The sequence below is a fragment of the Syngnathus floridae genome, chromosome 2 (assembly GCF_059516105.1).
Source record: "Syngnathus floridae isolate MCC-2025c chromosome 2, RoL_Sflo_1.0, whole genome shotgun sequence".
Classification (NCBI taxonomy): Eukaryota; Metazoa; Chordata; class Actinopteri; order Syngnathiformes; family Syngnathidae; genus Syngnathus; species Syngnathus floridae.
In genome coordinates, this window is record NC_142414.1 from 7,394,876 (window position 1) to 7,418,492 (window position 23,617).

At 47.2% G+C, this 23,617-nt stretch overlaps 2 protein-coding genes across 4 annotated transcripts in view; one reads left to right on the forward strand and one right to left on the reverse strand.

The window, feature by feature from the left end:
* LOC148401468 (low-density lipoprotein receptor-related protein 1-like) overlaps nucleotides 1-3,355 on the forward strand; it is a 43,516-nt gene extending 40,161 nt beyond the window's left edge. For 2 of the 3 annotated variants that reach the window (XM_088399843.1, XM_088399852.1), the window contains 6 exons: nucleotides 37-138; nucleotides 205-275; nucleotides 349-442; nucleotides 525-563; nucleotides 1,133-1,277; nucleotides 2,112-3,355. In XM_088399843.1, coding sequence (XP_088255969.1) covers nucleotides 37-138; nucleotides 205-275; nucleotides 349-442; nucleotides 525-563; nucleotides 1,133-1,277; nucleotides 2,112-2,249 — 589 coding nt within the window. In that variant the 3' untranslated portion in view covers nucleotides 2,250-3,355. The remainder of the gene's footprint in view (nucleotides 1-36; nucleotides 139-204; nucleotides 276-348; nucleotides 443-524; nucleotides 564-1,132; nucleotides 1,278-2,111) is intronic. The other variant, XM_088399860.1, reaches the window with a different exon arrangement.
* Nucleotides 3,356-4,687: 1,332 nt separating this feature from the next.
* fmnl3 (formin-like 3) lies at nucleotides 4,688-23,074 on the reverse strand. The gene is made up of 26 exons (XM_088368791.1): nucleotides 22,617-23,074; nucleotides 15,689-15,772; nucleotides 15,528-15,608; nucleotides 15,371-15,447; nucleotides 13,334-13,417; nucleotides 12,885-13,034; nucleotides 12,618-12,726; nucleotides 12,448-12,524; nucleotides 12,278-12,371; nucleotides 11,608-11,682; nucleotides 11,429-11,539; nucleotides 11,216-11,365; nucleotides 10,641-10,742; nucleotides 10,123-10,486; nucleotides 9,946-10,038; nucleotides 9,761-9,885; nucleotides 9,478-9,680; nucleotides 8,942-9,245; nucleotides 8,797-8,877; nucleotides 8,588-8,717; nucleotides 8,362-8,522; nucleotides 8,186-8,287; nucleotides 7,624-7,716; nucleotides 7,418-7,541; nucleotides 6,686-6,799; nucleotides 4,688-5,613 (listed from the first exon to the last, which is right to left on the reverse strand). The coding sequence occupies exons 1-25, from the start codon at nucleotides 22,728-22,730 to the stop codon at nucleotides 6,708-6,710; spliced, it is 3,180 nt and encodes a 1,059-aa protein (XP_088224917.1). The 5' UTR covers nucleotides 22,731-23,074; the 3' UTR covers nucleotides 4,688-5,613; nucleotides 6,686-6,707.
* Between the last annotated feature and the right edge of the window lie 543 nt (nucleotides 23,075-23,617).

Here is a 23,617-nt window from a genome sequence, read left to right on the forward strand (position 1 = left end):
TTTGTGGCCCTCACTGTCACCTGTGTTTGTGTGTAGATGCCCCAACGGTCAGACCCAACCCAGCTGCTATACCTGCTTGGACTACTGCTCCAATGGCCAATGTAGCGTTGATACTCGCACGCTACTCCCCCAGTGCAAGTAAGATGAGCACCTTTTTCTTCATGCCTGGCAACAAATGATTAAACACGATGGCCGTGTGTGCAGGTGTCCCACAGCATGGAGAGGTTACAGGTGTGAAATTGCTTCTGCGGTGGATTCCTCGGTGTCTGGTGGAAGTGAGTGGCAGGCGTCTTGAGTGACAACTTGTATTTTGGCTGGATTTGCTGAGATTTTTTTGTTGGCTCCCAGGAACGGCATCAGTGGTGGTCCCTGTGCTTCTGCTGCTCTTACTGGCACTGTTGCTGGTTGGCGCCATCCTGTGGTACAAGAGGAGAATGCGAGGGTAGGCCTTGTCACGGTTGTCTTTCTTTGAATCAATCTTTCGTCTTCGCTTGTCCATCAAGCATCTCTTTCCTGTCTCCCAGGTCTCTTTGGCCGGCCAAATCTCGCTCTCGCTGCTCGCGGTAACTTGACAGGCTTGCAACATTTAGGCTTTGCTAAGCCCACTCCCTCCCTCCCTCCCTCCCTCCCTAAAAAATGTGTTGTCCATGCATCCCTCTGAGCGTTGGCCTTTAAGTATTTTGTCTGTCCTTGCCTGCCTTTTGGTGCCCGAGAAACCGAAAGGACGACCGCAATTTAGCAAATTTTGCTGCTCCGTCATTCGTTATTCTGTCATTGTCAGTCAGCCATTTTTTTAAGCCCAACAAAACTGTGCTCCCCCCCCCCCAAAAAAAAAAAAAACATAAGAAAAGGATGGACTGCCTATGACAGATGGGTGCCTGAGCGGCTGACAAATGACAAGCGGGCAAAGTGTTGTTTTTATTTTGCTTGTCCATACGGTTTCCTGTTGTACATGTTGCAGTGTGCTTGCTTGGTGAAGTATGGAACGGTCTCTGAATAACCGATGATGGCGTGTAAACTGCTCAGCATTCTTTCCAATGCTGCTGCAATGTTTCCCCCAGCATTTTGAAAACCCAAACTTTGTATAGATGTTACTGCCGACTTAGCTTCTCGTCTGTTCTGCTTGTTGTAGAGCTAAGGGCTTCCAGCACCACAGGATGACCAACGGCGCCATGAACGTGGAGATCGGCAATCCCGCCTACAAAATCTACGAGGGAGACCCTGACGATGACGCTGGCGAGCTCCTGGATTCAGATTTTGCTTTGGACCCGGAGAAAGTAAGGACAAGGAAACATATGTAATACACAATGCAAACCCTACTTCAAAACCGTACCCTTAGTTTGAAACCATTCTTCAAAATCCCACCCCTATTTCAGAACCCTAACCCTGGTTAGAAAGCCTCACCCTAGTTTGAAACTCTAACACTAGTTTGAAACTCTACTTCAAAACTATAACCCTAGTTTGAAACCCTACTTCAAAACCCTAACCCAAGTTTGAAACCCTACTTCAAAACCCCTAACCTGAGTTTGAAAGGCTATTTCAAAACCTTAATCCGAGTTTGAAACCCTAATCCTAGTGTGAAAGCCTACTTCAAAACCCTAACCCTAGTTTGAAACCCTACTTCAAAACCAAAACTCGTTTTAATCCCTAACCCTGGTTTGAAACCCTAGTTTGAAACCCCTAGTTTGAACCCCTAACCCTAGTTTGAGACCCTAACCTTGGTTTTAAACCCTAGTTTAAAACCTTAACCCTAGTTTGAAACACTAACCTTGGTTTTAAACCAGTTTGAAACCCTAACCCTAGTTTGAAACCCTAACACTAGTATGAAACACGACTTTGAAAGCCTAACCCTAGTTTGAAACCCTATTTCAAAACCCTAACCCTAGTTTGAAACCCTAACTGGAGTTTGAAGCCCTCAGCCTAGTTTGAAAGCTGTATCACTCATCATCATGATGATGATGATGATGATCACTGATCCACTTAACAATGGGAATAGCTGCACAGTGCAAAAAAAAAAAAAAAAAGAACACCACTTCAGCTAACTTTTCAAGAGTCATAGAAATGGACTTGGAAGCCCATGTGACTAATTCTTGTGGTTTTGTGTGCCGCAGCCCACCAACTTTACCAACCCTGTGTACGCCAGCCTCTACATGGGCGCCCACAACAGCAACAACTCCCTGGCCAGCACAGATGAAAAGAAGGAGCTCCTTTCCCAGGGTGACGAGAGCATGAGCGACCCCCTGGCGTAGAGAAAAATCAGGAACACTGTATAAAATGTATAAAATGAAGGACTACTTTTTTAAGTGATTGCAGTATTATATTTTGTTCTTTGACACCAACAAACAAATCTTCCCGTGTGGAAAAAAGGAACCCTTTCATCCACTTTTCCTCCTTTATTTTCCATTTCTGCTCGCCCTCCTCTCTCACGGTTGCTCTCTGCAAAAGGAAAAGAAGGAGCAAATAGCCGTGTAACATTTTTGACTATTATTTTTGTACGAATGGTATCGTGGGCAAAGAGCGAAACATTTCCGCTGTGGATGAAAAGATGTTTTGTTTTTGCATCCGAGCTCAACATTCTTTTACGTCGCAAAAGTTCCATATATTTGCATCTAGACCAGATATAGTGATATAGATATATATACGTATATACTTGCAAAGCTATTAACAAAGTGTCTTGAAAGTATACCCGGGAATATTTGTAACAATTTGCAGTCTGGAAGTCACGTGTGAGTGAATGAATGAATGAGTGAATGAGTGCTGATGATTGTAATGTTCCAGGAGGAGACATCTGGAATCAACACTGTGGCCTTGGATTACTGTAAGAGGCAATTTATGTTCTAGAAGGTGACAGCAGACTTACCATATGTTAAAACACACAATAATTTTGTGACATTTGTTGACTTTTTTTGCTTTTATTCCTTCTGTGTTGACCGCAACTGTATTCTGAGGAAAGGCCAGCCAGGGTTGCCATTGGATGTTTGTTTTTTTTCCTCATCATTACGTGGAATTAATTCGGGTCCTCGTTCATTCCCAGGATGGAGAGTGATCAGCTTCCCGATAAGCATTCCTTTTTGTTCGAGCCTTCGCCGCGCTGCTAATGCTAACCATCTGTCTGGAGAATGTTCGCGCTGCTTCGATTGCGGGGCCCTGAATTTGTCAGACAAATGTGGAAAGCCTTCGTTTAACAGTGTTCTCATTTTTCTTTTTTTTTTTAACATCTGACCATGTCAATCAGAACAATCATTGAGTTGGAAAAGTGTATTTGTTAGCAGAAACCCACTTGGATCTGATTGTTTTTATGATTCTCTTTCTTTTTGATATAAGAAATTAAATGGATTTTTATAGTAGAACTGTATGGTGACTCATGTCTGTCATTTGAAGAGGTCTGGGATGGCGCAAACAAAAAAATGGAACAAAAAAAATCATTTAGGGATTCACAAACTAATCATAAAAAGGAGCTTTTTATCCATCATTCTTTATTACACAGAAAATCATCGATGCAGGATCATTTTTCAAGTAAATGTCTTGATTTGATTGTACGTTAATTGATCATCTTTATATATTGTCAAAAAAAAAGGATCACTTCCACTGAAAGAAACGGGAAAGCAGGGGTGACAAACTTCAGTCCTCGGGGGCCGCGTTCCAACATGTTTTCCAAGATTCCCTCGTTAAATGCACCTGTGTCAAAAGTTAGGCTCCTGGAGGACATGAAAATGAACCGATCTTTTCACTCAGGTGTGTTTAACGAGGGTAACTTAGAAAACATATTGGAACGCGGCCCCTCAAGGACTGACGTCACTTGGACACTCCATTAGGTACACCGCCATTTTCAAGTGTACCTAATAACAGGCCACTTTATTAGGGAAATATCATGGTCAAAGGTCACAAGTGTCAAGCTCTAGTCCTCGGGGCCGCGTTCCAACATGTTTTCCAAGTCACCCTCGTTAAGCGCAGGTGCGTGAAAAGTTTTAGCTCCTTTTGAACGTGAAAGTGGCTAAAAGTTTTCACGCACCTGCGCTTAACGAGGGAATCACACGGACACTCCATTAGGTACACCGCCATTTTCAAGTGTACCTCATAACAGGCCACTTTATTAGGGAAATATCATGGTCAAAGGTCACAAGTGTCAAGCTCTAGTCCTCGGGGCCGCGTTCCAACATGTTTTCCAAGTGACCCTCGTTAAGCGCAGGTGCGTGAAAAGTTTTTGGTCACTTTCACGTTCGGAAGGAGCTAAAACTTTTCACGCACCTGCGCTTAACGAGGGAATCACACGGACACTCCATTAGGTACACCGCCATTTTCAAGTGTACCTCATAACAGGCCACTTTATTAGGGAAATATCATGGTCAAAGGTCACAAGTGTCAAGCTCTAGTCCTCAGGGCCGCGTTCCAACATGTTTTCGAAGTGACCCTCGTTAAGCGCAGGTGCGTGAAAAGTTTTAGCTTCTTTCACGTTCGGAAGGAGCTAAAACTTTTCACGCACCTGCGCTTAACGAGGGAATCACACGGACACTCCATTAGGTACACCGCCATTTTCAAGTGTACCTAATAACAGGCCACTTTATTAGGGAAATATCATGGTCAAAGGTCACAGGTGTCAAGCTCTAGTCCTCGGGGCCGCGTTCCAACATGTTTTCCAAGTGACCCTCATTAAGCGCTCCATTAGGTACACCGCCATTTTCAAGTGTACTTAATAACAGGCCACTTTATTAGGGAAATATCATGGTCAAAGGTCACAGTAGTCAAGCTGTAGTCCTCGAGGCCGCGTTCCAACATGTTTTCCAAGATTCCCTCGTTAAATGCACCTGTGACAAAAGTTAGGCTCCCGGAGGACATGAAAATGAACTGATCTTTTCACTCAGGTGTGTTTAACGAGGGTAACTTGGTAAGCATATTGGAACGCGGCCCCCGAGGACTGGAGGTCGACACCCCTGTCCAAGAGTGTCTACTTTTTGGATCCGTCTGCATTGTGAAAGAACTGCTCTTTGGCATCTGGAGTCATAAGGCGACAACATAGGCAATGGAAATACATTCTTCCAAATATGATACAAATATGAAGACATAACAACAAAGGCACATTTGAAGCAACAACTTTTGGTGGCGCTACCGCTTCCTTCTTCTTGCTCAAGGGCAGACTCACCACCAGGGGGGGCTGGAACCCCCGACCTGTGGCTTGAGAGACCACCGTGTGCATCCATCATGCAACGGCAAGCGTGTTTTTCTGCAAGTCTTTGAAAGAAAAAAAAAAAAAATATCCCAATGGCTGCTTCATCATTGACGCCCGTGTCGACGAAAAAGATGCAAGTCCATCAGCTCCTCTCACCGGCTTGCGAGCTCACTCGACGCTCCTTTGTGCTTCACTTTTTTTAAAGTGGCTGGAAAAAGGCCTTTTATAAATAAATAAATTAGCCAGCTACAACAAGGCCTTTATTCTGACCCCCCCCCCTCCTCCCCCCTTTTCTTTTACAGCCCCGGCCGGCTGACGGGCGACAAGGCCAGGAAGGTTATAGCAAAGGAAGGCAGGCGGTTTAAGTGATCGATAAGTGGTTTAGGGTCTCTTCCAACCGTTCCGGATCAGGGCGTCAGCTCGCAGGTAAGGCTGGTTTCGCAGATCTGTGAGTAGGCATGAGAAGGGGGAGGGAAGGGAGGGAGGGGAGGGTGGACAAACGTTAGATGGTCCAAATTCCTCCTGTCTATTATTTTGCTCACAACGGCTTGCTGCACGAGGGACAAATTCCCAAAGCCTTGGATGTCAACAGACGTCTGTTGAAATTCAAAGCTTTTCGGAAATATAACCAAAGCAAAAAAAAAAAAAAAATCACAGTTGAGCACTAATAACATCAGCCGTCAACAGGCGCAACACAACTCACGTGTGACTTCCTCCAAATTTGTTATTTTGCTGTCCCAACTTCAGTGGAATTGATTTTGAATGTCCTCATGTTCTTTACAGACACCAACACGATGAGATGTTAACGTGCGTATTCTGCCTTGATTGGAATTATTTTTAAATATAAAAAAAGTATATATGCGTTCATTGTGAGAGCCTGTTGAGCGGACGGCAACAATCGACACGGGACAAAACACCATTGAATGAACACTAGACAACATGCAACATAAAGGAGCAGGTGAGGATGATGATGATGAAGATGGCGGAGAAAGGCCAGGGGTGATGGATGGCCTTTTTTTGGTCGAAATGAAGCGAATTTGTGCGGCGGAGTCATATGAGATGGACTGAAGCGACCGACACGACTTAAGCAGCGGGCGGACAGGGACAAAGCTCAGCTCGGCCCTACCCTGCTTACCCTCCTTTCGGAAATACTGTCAAAAATCCTCATTTGGGCTGAAAGGGAAGATGAAAAACAATGGGTGGTTGAGGAATGGAGAAGTCATGGTTAGCAGGGAAAACCGACACCAGCAGAGTTAGTCTCATGAAAGAAAGTAAAACCTATGAAGCCAAACCTCTTCGCCATGACGGGGGCGGGGCTATGCCATTTACGTTCCGAGGGTGTTAGCTTGGTTTAGCATTTTTGCTCCCCGCAAAGAGGTTTGGCCGACCGACTCTTCTCTCAAATAAAAGGACGGCCCAAGTTAGTGGCTGTTGGATGGAGTGGAGTGACGAGGATCATGCTGCATGCAAAGTGATGGGAAGGGGTGGGGGGGGGCATACAAGAGACACCTGGACAACCTTGGCGTTAAAGGGGGAGGGGCTAGCAGTTGGAGTCATCGCAGAGGTTGGCTTCACAGAAGAACCGTGAGCCGCGTTTAGCCGTGCGGGCTGTGAAGGGCACGCTCTTCAGGACTGGGAGGGGGGAGAGAACATGTCTTTATCAGCGGGGAACGCCAAACACTGGAACACGCTCGCGCCGGCGGGCGGGCGGGCGGCATCAGGGAGCTGGACGGACGGGCGGCTGGCGCCGGGTTGCCAGCTTGGCTCACGTACGTGTCAAGTTTTCATTCATTAGGAGCAGGAAAACAAAAATTAGTGCACACGCTAACCCTGAGGCTGACGCCGCTTCATCTTCTGGTAAACCAAAAGTCTACACACCCCTGTTGAAACGCTAATTCGTTCCAAACTTTTCCCACCCTGTAACACGATTCAAAAATAATCATCTATTTTTTTTTCCAGAGGTTAAGCAAAAATGTACAGCTGTGCTTGCATAAGTGTGCACACCCAGTACATGTGTTGAGTCAGCACGCATACATGTCTGGAGAATGTTTAGATGTTCTGGTAGGCTTTTTTTTTTTTTTTTTTTTCCTGAACTCTGATAGGAGCTATTTGGAATTGCGGCGTATCTTAATGCCTTGGAAATTGGCTACGTGTCGGATTCCAGACGTCAGGGCTCGGCGCGCGCCACATAGCACAAGGTGCATTTCAAAGGAGCCGAGTAGTGGACCACCACGGTGGGGGCCGGCCCACCTGTGATGATGTCCTCGATGGTGCCGTCCTTGCCCTCGTACACGGGCCGGTGGTCTTTGGCCTGGCGTTTGCGCAGCTCTGCGATCAGCTCCTGCTGCTGCTGCCTCTTCTTGTGGGCCTGAACCTGAAACACAAGTGGCGGCGGGCACTTGTAGTCGGGACCATTTATTTTTGGCCAGCGACGGGCGGGTGGGCGTGGAGCGCACCTTGGGGTCGTGCTGCTTGGCCTCCTGGGCCAGTAACTTTTCCCTCATGGCTTGCTCCTGCTTCTTCCTTTGTTCGTTATCCTCCACGGCATCCTGAAAGAGACGAGTAACGAGAAATTTAAATGAATTTAAATGTCCTTCCAGTTAGGGTTTTTTTGGGGGGGAATAAACGCTCCTTTTTTATTTTATTGCAATTCATAGACAAAAATATTTTCCATTTGTACTCATAACTCGAAAGTGGCCCGGAAGCAGACTCCGAGAGGCCCATGTACCCGAACTATTGCTTTATCAGAGCCGTATACGCAAAAGTCTTTGTGCCGCACATTTCCGTGAATGGACCCCATCAATCTGGAGCGAGAACAATGTCAGGAAGCCACCAGAGGGAAGAAGCCGTCTAAAGAGCACAGCTGCAGCCCAACAGCTGGCCTTTCCTGTTATTTGGCCTCGGACCGGACCGGGCGGGGTCCACACAAATCTGCCTGCCTGCCTGGGATGGGGGAGTCGGGGGATGGCGGGGGGGCTTCCTGAAAAGTGCTTTTCCTTGCCATGTGTGTGACGTCACCTTGTAGGCCTTGATGAAGCGCACAAAGACGGGGAAGAAGACAGACGGTGGAGTGGTCTTGGCGCTCTCTCCAAAGTAGTTGACCACATTGTTGAAGGCTTCCTACGATCAGAACGAGAAGAGCACCGTCGTTTGGCGTGAGGCGGGATTGGCGCCGCGGGCTCGGCGTCTCCTACCTCGGCTGTCTTGGCGTCCCGCTGCAGCTTCTCCAGCTGGGTCTCACTGGCCTGGACAAAGGCCTTCAGGACCGAGTGGTCGTGGAGACTGCATTCTCTCCGGATCAGCTCCATGCCTTTACCCAGCTCCCGCACGTCCAGCAGAACGTTTTCCAGCGACACTTGGAGAGGGCGAGGAAATGAGCCGGCTTCCCGCCAAAAACGGTCAGCACGCGGGCTCGCTCACCTGCTGCGGCTTTATCCACAAAGTTCAGTTCATTGTAGAAGTTGGCCAGCTCCACGTATTTCTCCTTCACGATGAGAGCGATGTAGTGGAGCAGCGTTATTTTCCTGTCTGTCGACTTGGTGTCCAGCAACTGCGCGGGAAAAACAAAACCATCCGGGTTAGGAGGACGAGACGAGAAATAAGCGCGAGCGCTCGCCGACTTTCCTCACCAGATCGAGACTTTGCAATTTGAAGCCGTAAACGCAGCCTCGCTTACTGCTATTCATATAGTTGCCCAAGGCTAAGATGATCTGAAAGTCCAGCAGAAGAGTTAAAGCAAGGAGCTTCCGTTCGGAAGCGCTTTCAAAAACCAACCTCGAGCATTCGTTTTAATTTCGGCGAGGATTTGACCGAGCCGGAAGCGGCGATGATGGCGTTGAGTTGCGGCGTGAGGAGCCCCACGTTGTCGGCAAAGTTGCCCACAAAGGTGATGATGTTCATCCTCTGCGTGAGCCTCTCGATTTTGCTGAACGAGAGCATGAAACGGTCCTCCTCGGCCAGCTGCTCCAGCGGACGGCGCTCTCGTTCGTACTGACGAAGAACTTTGACCTCTGCTTCCGTGGGCAGGAAGCGCATCAGACACTCCACAAAGTCCACCGGTAAGGCCTTCAGGTCGAATCTAGGCAGACATCAAGTTTGGATGTAGTGGAGGAGGAGATGACTTATGCTAGGTGGGGCTCAAGTGCGTCACTGGACCACGTTTTAACGACAAAAACAAAATCGGGGAAACTGAAATAGTTGATCCCACCGCGGCTAACCACTTCATTCTCAGCAATGATCTCAAACGTGTCATGTATTTGAAAACAAATGTCGGAATTCCTTTAAAAAGACGAAAGGTATGGGTTGAATACTTCTCTATGGCTTTGCAGATCTCCTCTGTGCTCTTGTTTGCCTTCCTCAGCGTGATGGCCAAGTTCTTGGAGCGATTAGCGTCCAGCAGCGTGACTTTGTTCACCGCCTTCTGAGCCACTTTGCTTTTTGTGCATGACAGATCCACAATGGGACCCTGTGCACGGGTTTTAAAGAGATCCTCGAACCTCTCCAAATCCAGTTCCTGCACACAGGCCATTGGTCACAAAGTCAACTCCTGAGGAAGCCAATCGGCAAATACGGCCAGCCGCTCGTTCGCTGTACCTCCAGCACCCGTTCGTCATCGATCTCATTGAACACGGTTCCGTTGATCTGATTGGGCTTCAGGGCGGTCCAGTTAAACACAGGTAGGCGGAACTTTGTCTTGATGGGCTTCTTGATTCGAATAGCTGCAACAAAGCGACCGAGTCAAGAGCTGCGGTCAAGACGAGCAAAAAAAGTGCTCTCACCGGAGAGACCCACGCTCAGGATGACAGAAGGAGAAGCGTCAGGCAGAGGAGGAGCCAGAGGAGGTGGAGGAGGAGGTGGTGGTGGTGGCGTACCTGGAGCAAATCAGGAGTGAAAATATTATTATGGAGAAGTGAAAGTAGAAGCCCACAAAATGCCAGAGCTGCGTGGAGGCTCACTTGTGGTTGAAGGAAGTGGAGGAGGAGGCGGAGGTGGTGGAGGTGGTGGGGGCGGAGCTTCACTGGCCGGAGGCAAACTGGAATCGAGTAGACCCGGGTCGGACGTGGCTGCCGCCGAGGCCAAAGGTAGCGACCCGAAGTCGGCGAGGGGGATGGCGAGGCCGGCGCCCGCCGCATCGCCGCTGACGCCGAGCGGCTCGATGGCGATTTCTCCATCGGGCTTCTTGTGCAGGCGGATGGTGCCTTGCTGCTCCAGCTCCAGCAGCCGTCTCTCAATGTTGAAGTGCCTCTGGAAGGCGGCGTCCTTCTCCTTCAGCACCCTCCTCAAGGTGGTGACTTGCGTGTTGGTCGACTCGTATGTCTCCTAAGCCACCACAGGGGGGCGACGTAGAGCACAAGAGCATGACTTCACAATCTGAAAAAACATCCTGCTTCCTGCCTAATTTGCCATCATACTGATTGAGTTCAAAGCTTCTGAAAGCCAGACATGCCACCTGAGGCTCCTCCCTCTGGCTTACCCGAATTGCCTGAAGATCTTTATCCTTCTGGAGGAGGACCTTCTCCAAGTCAGCCACTTTCATCATGGTTTCATTCTCAACCTCCAGAAGCTTCTCCGTCACCTGGCAAAGAGAGGAGGTGAATTCCACCTTCACCGCAGCAGCAGCGAGATGTTTGCCTGCCGTATCCGCTCCCATTTACACGGCGCATCCTCGAGGAGAAATATGATACGGCCCGCCGGCAGAATGATGCGGCACGATGCAGCAAGCACGTGACGCAGCTCTTATTGTCAATATGGAGAACGCACATGTTGCGCTGGAATTGCGCCTCCCTTATCCTCCCTCATCATTCCTGAGAGCGTTTGTGATGAAATTCCGACCATGATGTCAGGGCTGCCTACGAGCTTTTCCATGCTCGTTACAAGGCAGCGTGGGATGCAAAGATGGAAGGAGCCAGCGCGAGAACAATACTGGGATTGTTAGGTGCATTCCAAACTTCTCCATAAACCGCGTATGAACCACAGAGAATGATAATATTAGCATTAGCAACAATAGGTTGCATAGCGCACAGATCGGGTGGTCAGCTCCGCACTTACATGAGACAGGTGCTCCTCAAGTTCCTCCACCTTTTCCAGCGCCGCGTTCTTGGTCTCGGCATCTTCCAGCAGGCCGCCCACGTCAAACACGTTGTCCAGGTAGGCCTGGATCTGCACCGATAGCTTGTCGCTCTCGGTGTGTTTACATTTCTGATGGAGGGGAACATCACGTCACGTCACGGTCTCCAGGGTGATCTCCTCTGATAGTTTTACCTCCAGGTAGTCATCCAGTCCTAGCTTGGTGAATTCAAACTGCAGGTGAACTCGGAAGTTCATGTCCTCCACCGAGTGGACCACGATGTTGATGAACTGCATGCAAGCCACCTGGGCCCCAAAGGACACGTTGACGTCTTGCCGGCGGGCAGTAAAAGACGCAAAGCGGCGCCGCTTACCATGAAGTCGATGTTGCCCTCCTCGCTACGGAAGAAATCCATCAGCCGTTCAAAACGATGTTTCTCCTTACACACCTGAAAAGCACAAACATTGAATGATTTGGATTTGAATAATATCTGAAAATGTCCCAAGGTCTGATTTTGGTTTCAAACAACTTCTTCTCATCATCAGCAGTCACGACAGGGCAAAGAATATCGACCAAAAATACCCAAAGAAGGGGATAAACAAACAATGGCATGTTTTCCCAGCAAATTCTTTTTCGGTCCTAATAAAACAAAAAAAATGAGCTGACACTGTAAATAAACAACAAAGCCCCAATTTAAGATCTTGTTTTGATGAGCGGCTGGTTTTCTCCCCCTCCTTCTGGAATTCTGATCAGGAAGATGCCCGTCTGCTAAGAATGTGCAGTCCTCATCGGGGACTTGAGGCTTATTTTTCTTGTCTGACATCTGGTGACCTCTGAGGGGTCACCACAGGGCTTCCCCTCCACCCTGTGAGGAGGTGACAACTCCCAGAGCTCCTCAACTTTCATCGCTGCATGACGGCCCTACAGGCCTCAGTGCATCCCCGCAATTCATTTGCCCTTTTTTTTTTTGGGGGGGGGGGTCTACTTAATCAACATCAGGCTGCTAAAGGTAAAAATCCAAATGTTGGACTGAGCTGGCGAACCTCTTTGAAGTTGTCAAACGCTGACAGGATGATCTCGTGACCTCCTCGAACCAGGCACACGGCAGCCAGCAGCTCCAAGACCAAGGCCTTTGTCCTAAAAGTATCAGGACGGCTCACGACGTCACCTTCAAGTGCATTTTGAAGGACGCTGAGATGTTGCTGATTCTTACCGTGAGCTCTTGTTGTTCAAACTGAGAGCGATTTCATTGACCGCATGCGCGTGAGACATGACCATGTTGAAGCCGTACTGCGAGAAGAGCAGAGAGACAGACAAGAGGATGTGGTGAGAGTGCAACGGTGGTCCAGACGCAGCACGGAGGAAGCGGCACGCAGGAAGCACCTGGTAGTTCATGATGGCTCGCAAGCATAAGATGCATACGTGCACGTCATCCTTCTGGCTGACGAGTCTCGAGTTCTTGATGGTTTTGCTGCCGGAGAGCGAGCCGTAACTGCAACAGGTGGGTAAAGTTAGCCCTCGGAGACCTTTCTTCACATCGGCCAGACAGCATCAGCACTAGCATGTCCACGGCGGCCATTAGGGCAGGCGGGCGAGCAGGACACGGGCAAGTCGTCAACAGGTAACAGCGAACAGCTCAGCGATACATACCGGAGGACAGACTGGCGGGCCGAGCGCACCAACGTGTTGCAGAAAGGCTGAGGGCTCATCTGGTGCAAATCCTCGATGGACCTGCTCCAAGATTTGGCCTTGTCCAAGAAGCCGCTATCCTCGCCATTCTCCAGCCCCTCAAAATCCAACCTGGGCCACAGGCGTAGGCGGACAGAGAGGCGTAGAGCAGATGCAGGTGGGGGAGGGGTCAGGTTAAGGGGAGCGAGGTGAGCGTTATGGCAAGAGCATCACACAGCCGCATGAGAAAGCTCAGCAAAGAAAATGGCGCTCATTGCGCTTAAGCTTCAACCGTAACATCATCCAGCTTGCCCAAGGTCAAGCGACACATCCAAAGAACGCGTTTGGGATGCACAAGCAGCTCTGCGGGACGTAACGTGCCGACTCAGCGGCCACAGCTCCACCCGCTTCCTTTTAGGATAAATACTCACATGACAGCACACTGGGCAAAGGAGAGGTACTCCACCAAGACGTCAAGACCTCTGTTCTCATCGTTGAGGAACTCCCGGACCCACCTATGATGCGGGAGGAGGGAAATACCCTTAGCGTTCACACCTTTGGATGGGAGTGCAAAGCAGAAGATTTGTTGGGCTCAAGTTCTACTGGAGAACATAACTTAAATGTGATTGTAAAGGAATTTTGTCACAAGTGAAGGGGGGCAGGAAAAGACGGAACGGAAAGCAAAGAAGGACATTTGTACGGAAACTGAAAACACGACGTGGAAGAAAAACACGTGAAGGGAGTATCAGTTGGGGATTTTCTTCTTCAAACACGAGGTTTGCGGGTGAATCAAACAGAGAGGAATGTGTCTTATTTGAATGATTGCTTGAGATGGACAGGAAGGCAAGCGGCAGGAAAAGGGAAAGGGAGGGAGGGATGGAGGAAGGCCAGCCCTGCAACAGAGGAAACCAACAAAGCAGTTGAGGTGAAGGGGAAAGAGGCGGGCTGCTTCTGAGGAGGCGCCCATGATCATTGCTTTCCTGTCTACTAACCAGACCCCCCCCCCAACCGTGACCCCTTCGTCGCCCCCCTCCCCACCCTACTGCGGCGAGCTCCTATTTTCTTGGCCGTGGCAGGAATAAAACTCAGACGTTGCAATAAAGCACGCTCGCCATTCTCCTGAAAACGATCCCACCTTATTCCTCTTCTGGGAAATCCATTGAAAGATTTTTTTCTTCTTCTCCCTTTTAGTCACACAAACGCTGTGGAAAAGTTGAATCCGTCTTTAAAACAGCGGCAATTTGACATTTACAGCAAAGGGCAGCGTCGCACCAGATGGCAAATCTTTTTTCCTAATTGCATAGCAGTCTCGTAATCCAGTGTTTTAAGATTTGTAAAATAAAACTAAAAATAGGGCTCGTTTGGAACAAGAAATCCCCGATTAAAAAGTGTCTTAATATAAACTTCGCGTTTTAGCACCATGGACCGCATTAATGTCAGTCAATATTTTCGCGGACCGGTGCTCAATGACGTCACGATTTTTGCGAAGAAAACTTCTAAAAACAATTCTAGAAAATCAAAATCAAATGGATCGATTAAAAAATAGCATCAATAAATGAAAAAAACACCGATTACACATTGTTTATGGAAGCTTTCTTCGCAAAAATCGTCCGTGTTTCGACTATTCCATTTCCGCAAAACAAACCAATCACAATCTCATACGTCACCCTCTTTCTAGCCAATCGTATAGCAGAACACGGAAGTGCGTCACCATTAAACACCATAATTTACATTACAATAATAATAAACGTTTATTATTAAATAAACGCGAATCCACTGTGTATTCCTGTGCAACTTAACTTGCAACATCCTCAAAACATCGCACCAACAACATTACATGAGTAATGTTATGTTATTTACAGGTCTCCCAGGTGTAAAATAATGCATTATTTATTATTTTTTGTACAGCCCGGTACCAAATGATCTACGGACCGGTACCGGTCCGCCGCCCGGTGGTTGGGGACCACCGGCTTATACTGTCTGTCCTCATGTGGTGCTGCACAACTTGTGTTCAAATAGCTTCATGCATCACTGTCCAAACTCCAGCCCGAGGTCCATTTGTGGCCTGTCTTTCACATTTATTTTTTTTTTTGTGTGCTGCACAGGGTTTTATGAATGTAGCTTTGAAAAGCTGTGATGTCATAACATCACAATAGATTCTGCTTGCTGAGCAAAAGGTGTCAACTTCCAAGTATCCGCGCACGCGTTTTTCCATTTTCAAAAGTTGGCCAGCCGGCCAGGCCAGCGTACACAACAAAGCTTCCTGTTAAGCACTCGATGGGGGAGCGGACACGACGGCACAATGGCTACCATCTGGGCATCGGGAGGCTCGGCCACATCCAGTGGAGCTGCGGAGCTTGGCAACTCCAAACAATGGGAGGGCCATCCGGGCAAAGAAAGGACAAACAATGCCAGCCTTTCCTTCAGACACTCACAAACAGATGGAGAGCAGGAAAATGAACACTTGCCCAATGTGGTTTGTCCTCAAAGAGATCTCCAGCTCCCTTAAGACTTTGGTAGACTCTTGTACTCTCCTGCGGAACTTCTGCGAGACACAAGGAGAGCAGAGTGTTTGTTTACGGACACCCATGAGACGCTTTGCAGTTCACGGCGAGAGTTGGTGACCTTTCTGGTGACGCCGGGGTCTAAGTAGCCGCGGATTTTCTGGATGTAGGTGTGAGGTGGATTCTTCACTTGAAACCTTTCCTGTAGGCCAAACAAGATGAACTCTTTTTTTTTTTGTTCATTAACTGAAGCGAAGACGTGATAAGTTGAGGCCAGCATACCTGGTCGCAAATCAGGTCCCACTTCTTCTCATTGTCGTACTGCCTGAGGAGCCGGGCTTTGTCTGGAGGCAGGTTCATAGAGTTCTGAAAAAAATAATGCATAAAACTTTTTCATGTGGGTCAGTGCAACGTCTGGTAGGTTCATAGAGTTCTGAAAAAAAAAAATGTTCATGTTTCAGCGCAACATCTGGCACAATGAATGGTTATGAATGACAAAGACCAAATAAAAAACTGGGCTGTAAGTGTTTCGCTTACGTGAGCAGATTTAGAAGACAATTCGATGTTTACGTGTTTGTGTTTAAAACACGAAGGCTGCTATTTGATGAGCCTCAGCGGTGAGCGAAATGCACGGAACACTGACACTTGTTTTTAAATCCAACAGCAAATGTGTGTGTTCATTTCACAATCCGTAACGACTGAGTGGGTGGCAGAAACTCCACAGTGCTACCCACGTCAGAGCCCAGTTTAAATTTGGGGGACTTTGGCGATGATCTCACTTCCTGTGTTGACATTCGGCACCCTAGCTAGCACTCCTCAGTCAGCCGCCGTGCTTGCTTGGCCTCCAAAAACCACAACCACAACGGCGGCCTAGCGCTGTCATCTCATCCTGCGCTTAAAACAACAGAAGGCCGCCACTTTGAAACTCAAACTGCTTTCAAATCTGTTACAAAACGTTTTAAGTTCCCAAGTCATGGTGTGACGTATGAGCGCTAGCTTGCTAGTTTAGCATGCGGTCACAATAGCACCAAAAGACGCAAAAAACGACCACCATTCTATTTTCTAGTTAAGCAAATATATTTGAAATGGAAAAAGAAAAACGTATGAGAGCTAGCTTGCTAGTTTCGCATTCGACCACAACAAGGAATTCCTAAACACAGCACTGAAAGACACAAAAAATGACCTGTTATAGTTAAGCAAAGATATTTGAAATAAAAAAGAAAAACACATGAGAGCTAGCTTGCTAGTTTCGCATTCGGCCACAACAAGGACTTCCTCTTCACAGCATCTTTGGTACTCATTTGCAACACTTGCACATCCAAACAGCCGTAAGACGCGGATTTAATGCTAATTTCTGAAGATAAACATTTCAAAAAATGATTCTGATTATTATTGCAATTTTCGTTTCGCATTGAATTTGTTGGTAATACAGTAGTACAAGCTTGAACATCTTGTACGTAACTGTAAAATGGCTCCAAATTCAAATATAAAACTAAACGGTTCCGGCTACAAGAAAAAAAATGTGTGGAAGCTACCAATGAAGCAAATCCACAGATGTTACACGATGCTAAAGTGAGTTCAGCAAAAGCCACGCAGGAGGGCAGCAACATGCAAAGCAGACGTGCAGAATTACACCAGGAATGTTTGTACATGTGATCTCGACTTGCTTGCCTCCATCTTTCTTACTTTTGACTAGCTCTACATCTTCATTACGATCTATGAGCTTCGTTAATGTAAGGCCGGTTTGGTGTGTCCATCACGGAGAACATCATCAGCAATATTTTAACATAAAAATAAAAACTGAGACTTTTTGTACAATGACAGTTGCAGTCAATTGCACTGAATGGGCTTGTTGTTGGATGATTACGTAAGAACAGAAAACAAAGTCTCTGAAATCCAGACATCGGGCCCGCCGGAGCCCAGCCGAGCCGTTTGTCTCGTTTTCTCAGCCAGTCATGCGTACGAAAGCGCAGGCGAAGAGCAACGGGCCTTTTTTCTTCTTCCAATTCTGAATCAGTGACAGGAAATTGCAATCGGGGCCGAATTGAGTGAGTAAACTGGCTTTCTTGAACACAATGCAGAAAAAAAATGTCACAAAAACAGCTGAAATGGCTGAAAATAAGGCAAAGCCAAAGAGGTCACAAAGCAGGGAGGAGATTTCCTTTATTTTAGGTGCCTAACTGAATTTAGTAGCTAACTTAATTTTGCTTCCTCCTGCGGCGATAGCACTCGGCACTTCCTGTGTTTAGAAGAAGCAAAAAAAAAAAAAGAAGCAAGGGAGCGAGCAGAGATGCTTTATTTCTGGCCAACCCCATTTTAGGCCTCAAATACTACCGAAATGTGAAACACGTTTGGCGCTTACTGCCCACGTCTTCTCCTCCATTCAAAGCCAAGCTTTGTTTTCATTTGGTGCCATGCCATTCCCATCCTTTGACATTTGAGACTTTTTTTTTTCGTCCTTCTAGAAAATGGATAACAACAATAGCTGGTGGGCAGGGTCGCTGATTTTCTCCCGCAAGCTGCTCGACTGGTTTGATGAGCGAGCGACGTTATCTTGTTCCACGGCTGGGGCCGAGCTACTCGGGGGACGGCGACACTTTTTTAATGCTGACATTTTTTGCTCTTTTCGTCCATATTTGTTCATAATTTGTCCAGCATGCCATGTGGTGGGAATTATCTGCTCAATTTTGTTTGTAGGACACATTAAAAAAAACAACCACGGCTGCCTACCAAGCGTTCCAAAAAAAAAAGCTCCACCCCCTTTGTACTCTGGTCTCTTCCTTCTCTAGTTCGGGATGCTTTTGACATCTTGCATTGTTTCTTGGCACTAAGCAAAACAGACTTTCCTGAAAGGAAGCGATGTTGTTATTTGAAATACACAACCTGTAATTTCCTTTGTTTTATGTTTAGGTGGGCAGCAAACTTCAACGAGGAGTGGCAATAAACATCTTTTTGGAAGAACCGTTTGTGGCCAAGGAGCAGTTGAGGGTGACCACCTGAAGGTTGAGGGGATGCAATGAGCGCTGCAGCCCAAATGGCCAACTGGCGAGCGGGTTGAGCAAATCCATCTGCCCTAATCCGAGCTGATTTACGACCTCGCCTGAGCCGACTTTATGACCTTCAACTCCCGCTGGAGAGAGCGCTGGAAAAGATCACGTTTTCCTCCACGAGCATTCTTTGCTTTACGCTCGGAAAGGAGCGTTGATGACCATCAGAAGCTCTCCATTTTTTTTTTGGGTGCTTGGCCACTCTTGCTATGTTTTTATAGTGGCTGCTTTATCTGTTTCTCACAGACGAGACACGGTTGTCATCAGCTTGGAGGGAAAAGAGTGGGCGGCCGCACAGCGGACCCAGACGGGCCCGATTTGGCCCAGACAACGTCAGGGTGGGGTCCCGGAAACTACTGGAAGGTGGATCAAGGACCTCAGCTTAAGACCGGGAGCTCAGCTAACATCTAGATTCAAAAAGAAAAATCACAGCAGACAACACACAAACTATTTTTGATGATGTCTTGTTTTGTGACATGAACAAAAAATGTCTTGGCCAATTGGTCTGAATACAAAAAGAGACAAATAGAATATTTCTGTAGAAGTAAGACACTAATCACAACTTATGACACACACAGAAAATCCGAGCTGATTCCTGTCAGGCAGTGGAGGCAAAGAAAACAGAATGAATATGTGGTCTGCTCACAGAGCATATTTTTAGGCTGTCCAAATAAGAGAAAACCGTACTCGAGCTGTGCCAGGCTTGCCTGGATGAAGTTCAGCTGGAAATTTAGAAAAGCAGAAAGAGACAAAAATAGTAGAAAGCGACGATGGCAAACGCTTTTTCACGTTTCTGGAAACAATGCGTTTCCGGTGACGTCACACAATGTCCACTATACGCACGACATGCCGCTGGGTTTTTATTCATTGTTGGACTTTTTCTGTTTGCCGGACGGCTGTGGAAAGACAATGGAGCGAGCGCTTTGCTTTCCTGAACACGGCAGCAAATCACAAAGTGACGTCGAAAGATGCGGACGCGCGTGCCTTTCTTGGCACAATGCGCAAAAGAATCGTGGGTGCTTTTTGGAGCGGCCAGGTAAAAGCTGAGAATGGGAGAAAACACCAGCCCGATCGCAGACATCCGATCCGATCCGATCGGGCGACAGCTCTTTTGAAGCGGTAACGTGAACTCGATGACGGGGGACCAAAGCTGATGCTCCCGAGGGTTGCCACACCTTTCGTTGCCTGTTTTCAAACAAAAATGACATAAAAATGTCTCATTTTCTCATTTCACGTCTGTTACCATCATAAGAATCAAATATGGAGCCGACGGCCCAGACGGAGCCAGATCTTCTCGCAGCTCTGCGCGTACTGCAAGTGAACCCGAAAGGCACTTTGGCGAGAGGCCTTTAATCAATCGTACGGCCAAAAAATCTCAGAAGCGTGAACAAAAAGCTTAAGGAAATGAGTTAAAAATAACCGTAGGGATTTCTCATGGATCCGACACAGGAAGTTTTCCTTCATTCCTGTGAGGCCGACATCCTGTTTGTTCTCGTGCGCGCGCCAGCGTGAGGCCGACGGACGATATTCACAAAAATGACAGGAATGCAGGTACGCTCTTTGAAAGGCTGCCCATTTTAGAAAAAAAAAAAGAAACATAGATCAGACACAGAGAAATACTTTATTGGGATAGAAGCCCAGTAATTCAAAAGAGGAGCTATGAGATAAAGACTGCGAGAAATAACATAAAGAAATAAACTTGCGGTGTGAACTCGGTTGGAAAAATTAAAAAAATGAGTGCTTAGGGGCACAAAAGGGGCTCCCTCTCTCAAACAACACTGACTGACAGAGCCGCCATTGTGCTGAGGCGCAAATCTGCAATTCTTCGGCTTCCTGCGCATGTATTTTTGCGGCTTGACACAAATGCACCCCACACACACAAGCAAGTATCATGTCAAAGCTCCGAGCTTGCACACGCCGCCCGCCACACATGTTTGATAATTGCACACATGTTGTATCTGCTCATTTGGCCACTTGACCTCTGCTTTCCAAAGAGAGAATTACAGAAGCACTAAAAAAGGCCGATAAAAAGCGGCCCCAAGTGAAATGGTAGCCCGCCAGGTGGACGGCTGAAAGCCAGACTGAACAGTAATCCCCCGCTTCCTCCAAGAACTCTGCGGTGGGTGCCTGAGCCAGACGGAGCTCAACTGGCAGAGAAGATGAGCAGAAGTGGTAATAAATAACACTAATGGAGGTTTTAGGCTCAGTAAACACTTCTCGCATCTTGACTTCATTAGTTGCACGTATCGGACGGGGCAGGGTTCTTCGGATTTGAAGAAGCGGCGAGCGAGTGAGTGAGTCATGGTCGCCGTGGTGCGGATGATGCAACTGGATGTCAGCCGCTACTGGAGTCACTTAGGAGGATCTCCAGACCAGACGGCAAGCAAAATTTTTTTCCCATGGAGCTCCCGCAGAAAACGGGCCAAGATGTGCACCGCTGCTCCAATAAAAAGGAAAGGGGGGAAAAAAAGTTGGTAAAGTCATTAGCGCGGAGAAGAGTGGTAGACGCACTTCAAGGCTCGTTCTCCCGACCAGACCGCAGGAATTCCAGCCGACCCCCGGTGCCAGACGTGCACCTTTCCAAGTGCCACCCTCTAATATCGGAATGCACGGCCAGGAAACGCCGAATGAGCCGCACGCGGATTGAGTTTCAATTCAGGATGTGAGGAAGATCAAGCAAGGGATGGATGGCGGAACTGAGCAGAACATCTGAGTAAAACAGTCAGCTGCAGCGGAGACTTGAACGTTCGGCGGTTTAGGTCCTGAATATGCAAAAGCGGTCAGGGGTCACCGAAGATATGCGGTACACGATTCGAAACGGGAAGACCCGCTTGAGTTTGGAAAACAGTTGGGTCACACAAAGTGTGAGCGGAGAGGTCTTCCGGGTCTTCTTTGGGCCAGTGCAGGAGGAGAAAGGGCCAAAGTCAAAACACACTTTGATGAACTTCATGCAGCCGCTTTGATGCCAGCTACAAAAATATACAGCGGGAAGCAATCGGCTAAATTTAGACTATTTTGGTTGAAGTGGAAAAAAAATCCTAAAGTCAGCGCCAGATGAAAGAAGCTCGACCTTGTCGTCCTCCCGACCGACGTTATCTGGCGAGTGGGCCGGCATTGTTTGATAAGCTTGTTGTGCTTTCCCACAAAGTCAAGGAAACGTGTCGCTAAAGTCGGCAGCGGGGTGGAGAAACACGAGAGATGTTGAGTCTGCCGCCTTCTCGCCTGGAAATCTTCCCCGCGTGGCTGCACATAATAACAGTGAAGGATTTCACTTGCGCTCGCCAGTCGATTTTGGTGACAAAGGAGACCGTTTCAAGATGTGTCCGAAGGCCGCCGCCGCCAAGTCTTTGTCGTCAAGTACAGTCATGACTCGGGCAATGACGCTGTTGTTGTTGTGTCACACTGTCAAGTCATCTTAGCATCAGAAAAAAGTTGCACAAGACACAAAAGGTGTCTCAAAGCTAATTATCTCCTTTGATTAATTAAGATATACTCTCAATACAGATAGTTTATGAAGGCAGTCAGTCAATTAAGAAAAGTAGTTGTCGCTGTCTTGAAAGGGGGAAACACCGTGGAAATGTCATAGGATTAAAATAAGATCACTTTAGGGGAAACCAAAAGTGCGTGAGTGTGTGGGGGGGTGAGGTGTTTTGATTTTGGAAAGGCCCGAAAACGTCACAATGGAATGGATGACAGGGTCACTTGACACAACAAGTGGGTGTTGACTCAATGCTCATCAGTGCAAGAGCTCAACTTCATTGTGTGTGTGTGTGTGTGTTTGTGTGTGTGTGCATGCGAGAAAATGTTTTGCAGTCGAATCACAGAATGCAGTGATGTGCTCGTTTAACACGTTTCGATTATATTAAAAACAATGAAAATAAGAAAAGTCAATCGGCCCGTTTGCCCCGTGCTGCGTTCAGCCAAATGCTGAGTTGTCTGACTTTTGGGGGAGACAAAAGAACTCGGGGGGGGGGTCTACATCAGGCGTTTGAGGGGCGGGCCAACACAGGTCTCATTTCAAATCCAAATTGTTGAGCGTTTAGAAAGTATTTATTTTGTTTCATTAGCCACTTTTTTGAAAAAAAAAAGTCTAGTGAGATACACATGTGCGTTTAGCCATAAATTGTAACATGTGTTTGTCAGATGAAGCACAAGAAACTCACCAAAACGATGGCGAACTTCTCCTCCAGCTCGGTGGGGTCCGGCATGGGCACCTTCAGAGGCAGAATGTGATGCTTCATCTCCGACTGGCCGTCCACACTTTCAATATTCCCCATTTTTCTTCGTATCTTCGTAATTATACTCGTCGCAAAAGTGTTTCAAGTTAATCCAATCCAGATCTTCCAAATATTCCAGTGACGTGATCAACGTAAGAATCCAAAGGATCCACTTCTTCCATGTAAAAAGTGACAGTGCGGTAGTCTCGCTTTCCTAAGTCCAAATGCCATTTATTCCGGCCGGTCCAGTCCGCTCTTCTTTCCGCCACGGTCCCGACTTTCTGCTTTTCCTTTCGCGTCCAACTTTCAAAATCGCTACTCGAGAAGTTGCTGCTGGACTTTCTTTCTTGGCTCCGACGCGTTTCCATTCATTATTCTTGTGTGATCCTGATTCGGCTGCTCATAGTGGGCGGGGCTTCGGTGTAGGACACGCCCCCGGGGTGTAGCATCTGGAGGAAACAGTCGCTGGAGCAGATGTACATGAATAGATGGGTAGTTGGCGTCCTCTAGTGGTCATTTAAGATTACTGCCGGGAATACAGTAAACCCCGATACACGCGAAGGAACAATTTTTTTTTTAAACTCATTTTACACAGGGGCATATTTGTCATTTGGGGGGAGGGTCCAAGGCAAAAGCCAATACAACTTTATATATTTATTAATATTAACATTTATATTATTTATGAATGACAAAAATGCACAATACACATAAAGCAAAAACTTTTAAGTTATACTTCTTCCCACTCCTTTTCAGGCATGTTAATATGATTTATAGTTTCTTTTTTGGTTATATATATATATATATTTTTTTTGTCTTTTCATTTGTGTACAGTAATATATATATATATATATATATATATATATATATTTTTTTTTTTTTTTTTTTTTTCACACACTCTAAGACCTCTTGTGCATTTTTGACTACATTTCATATATATATATATATTT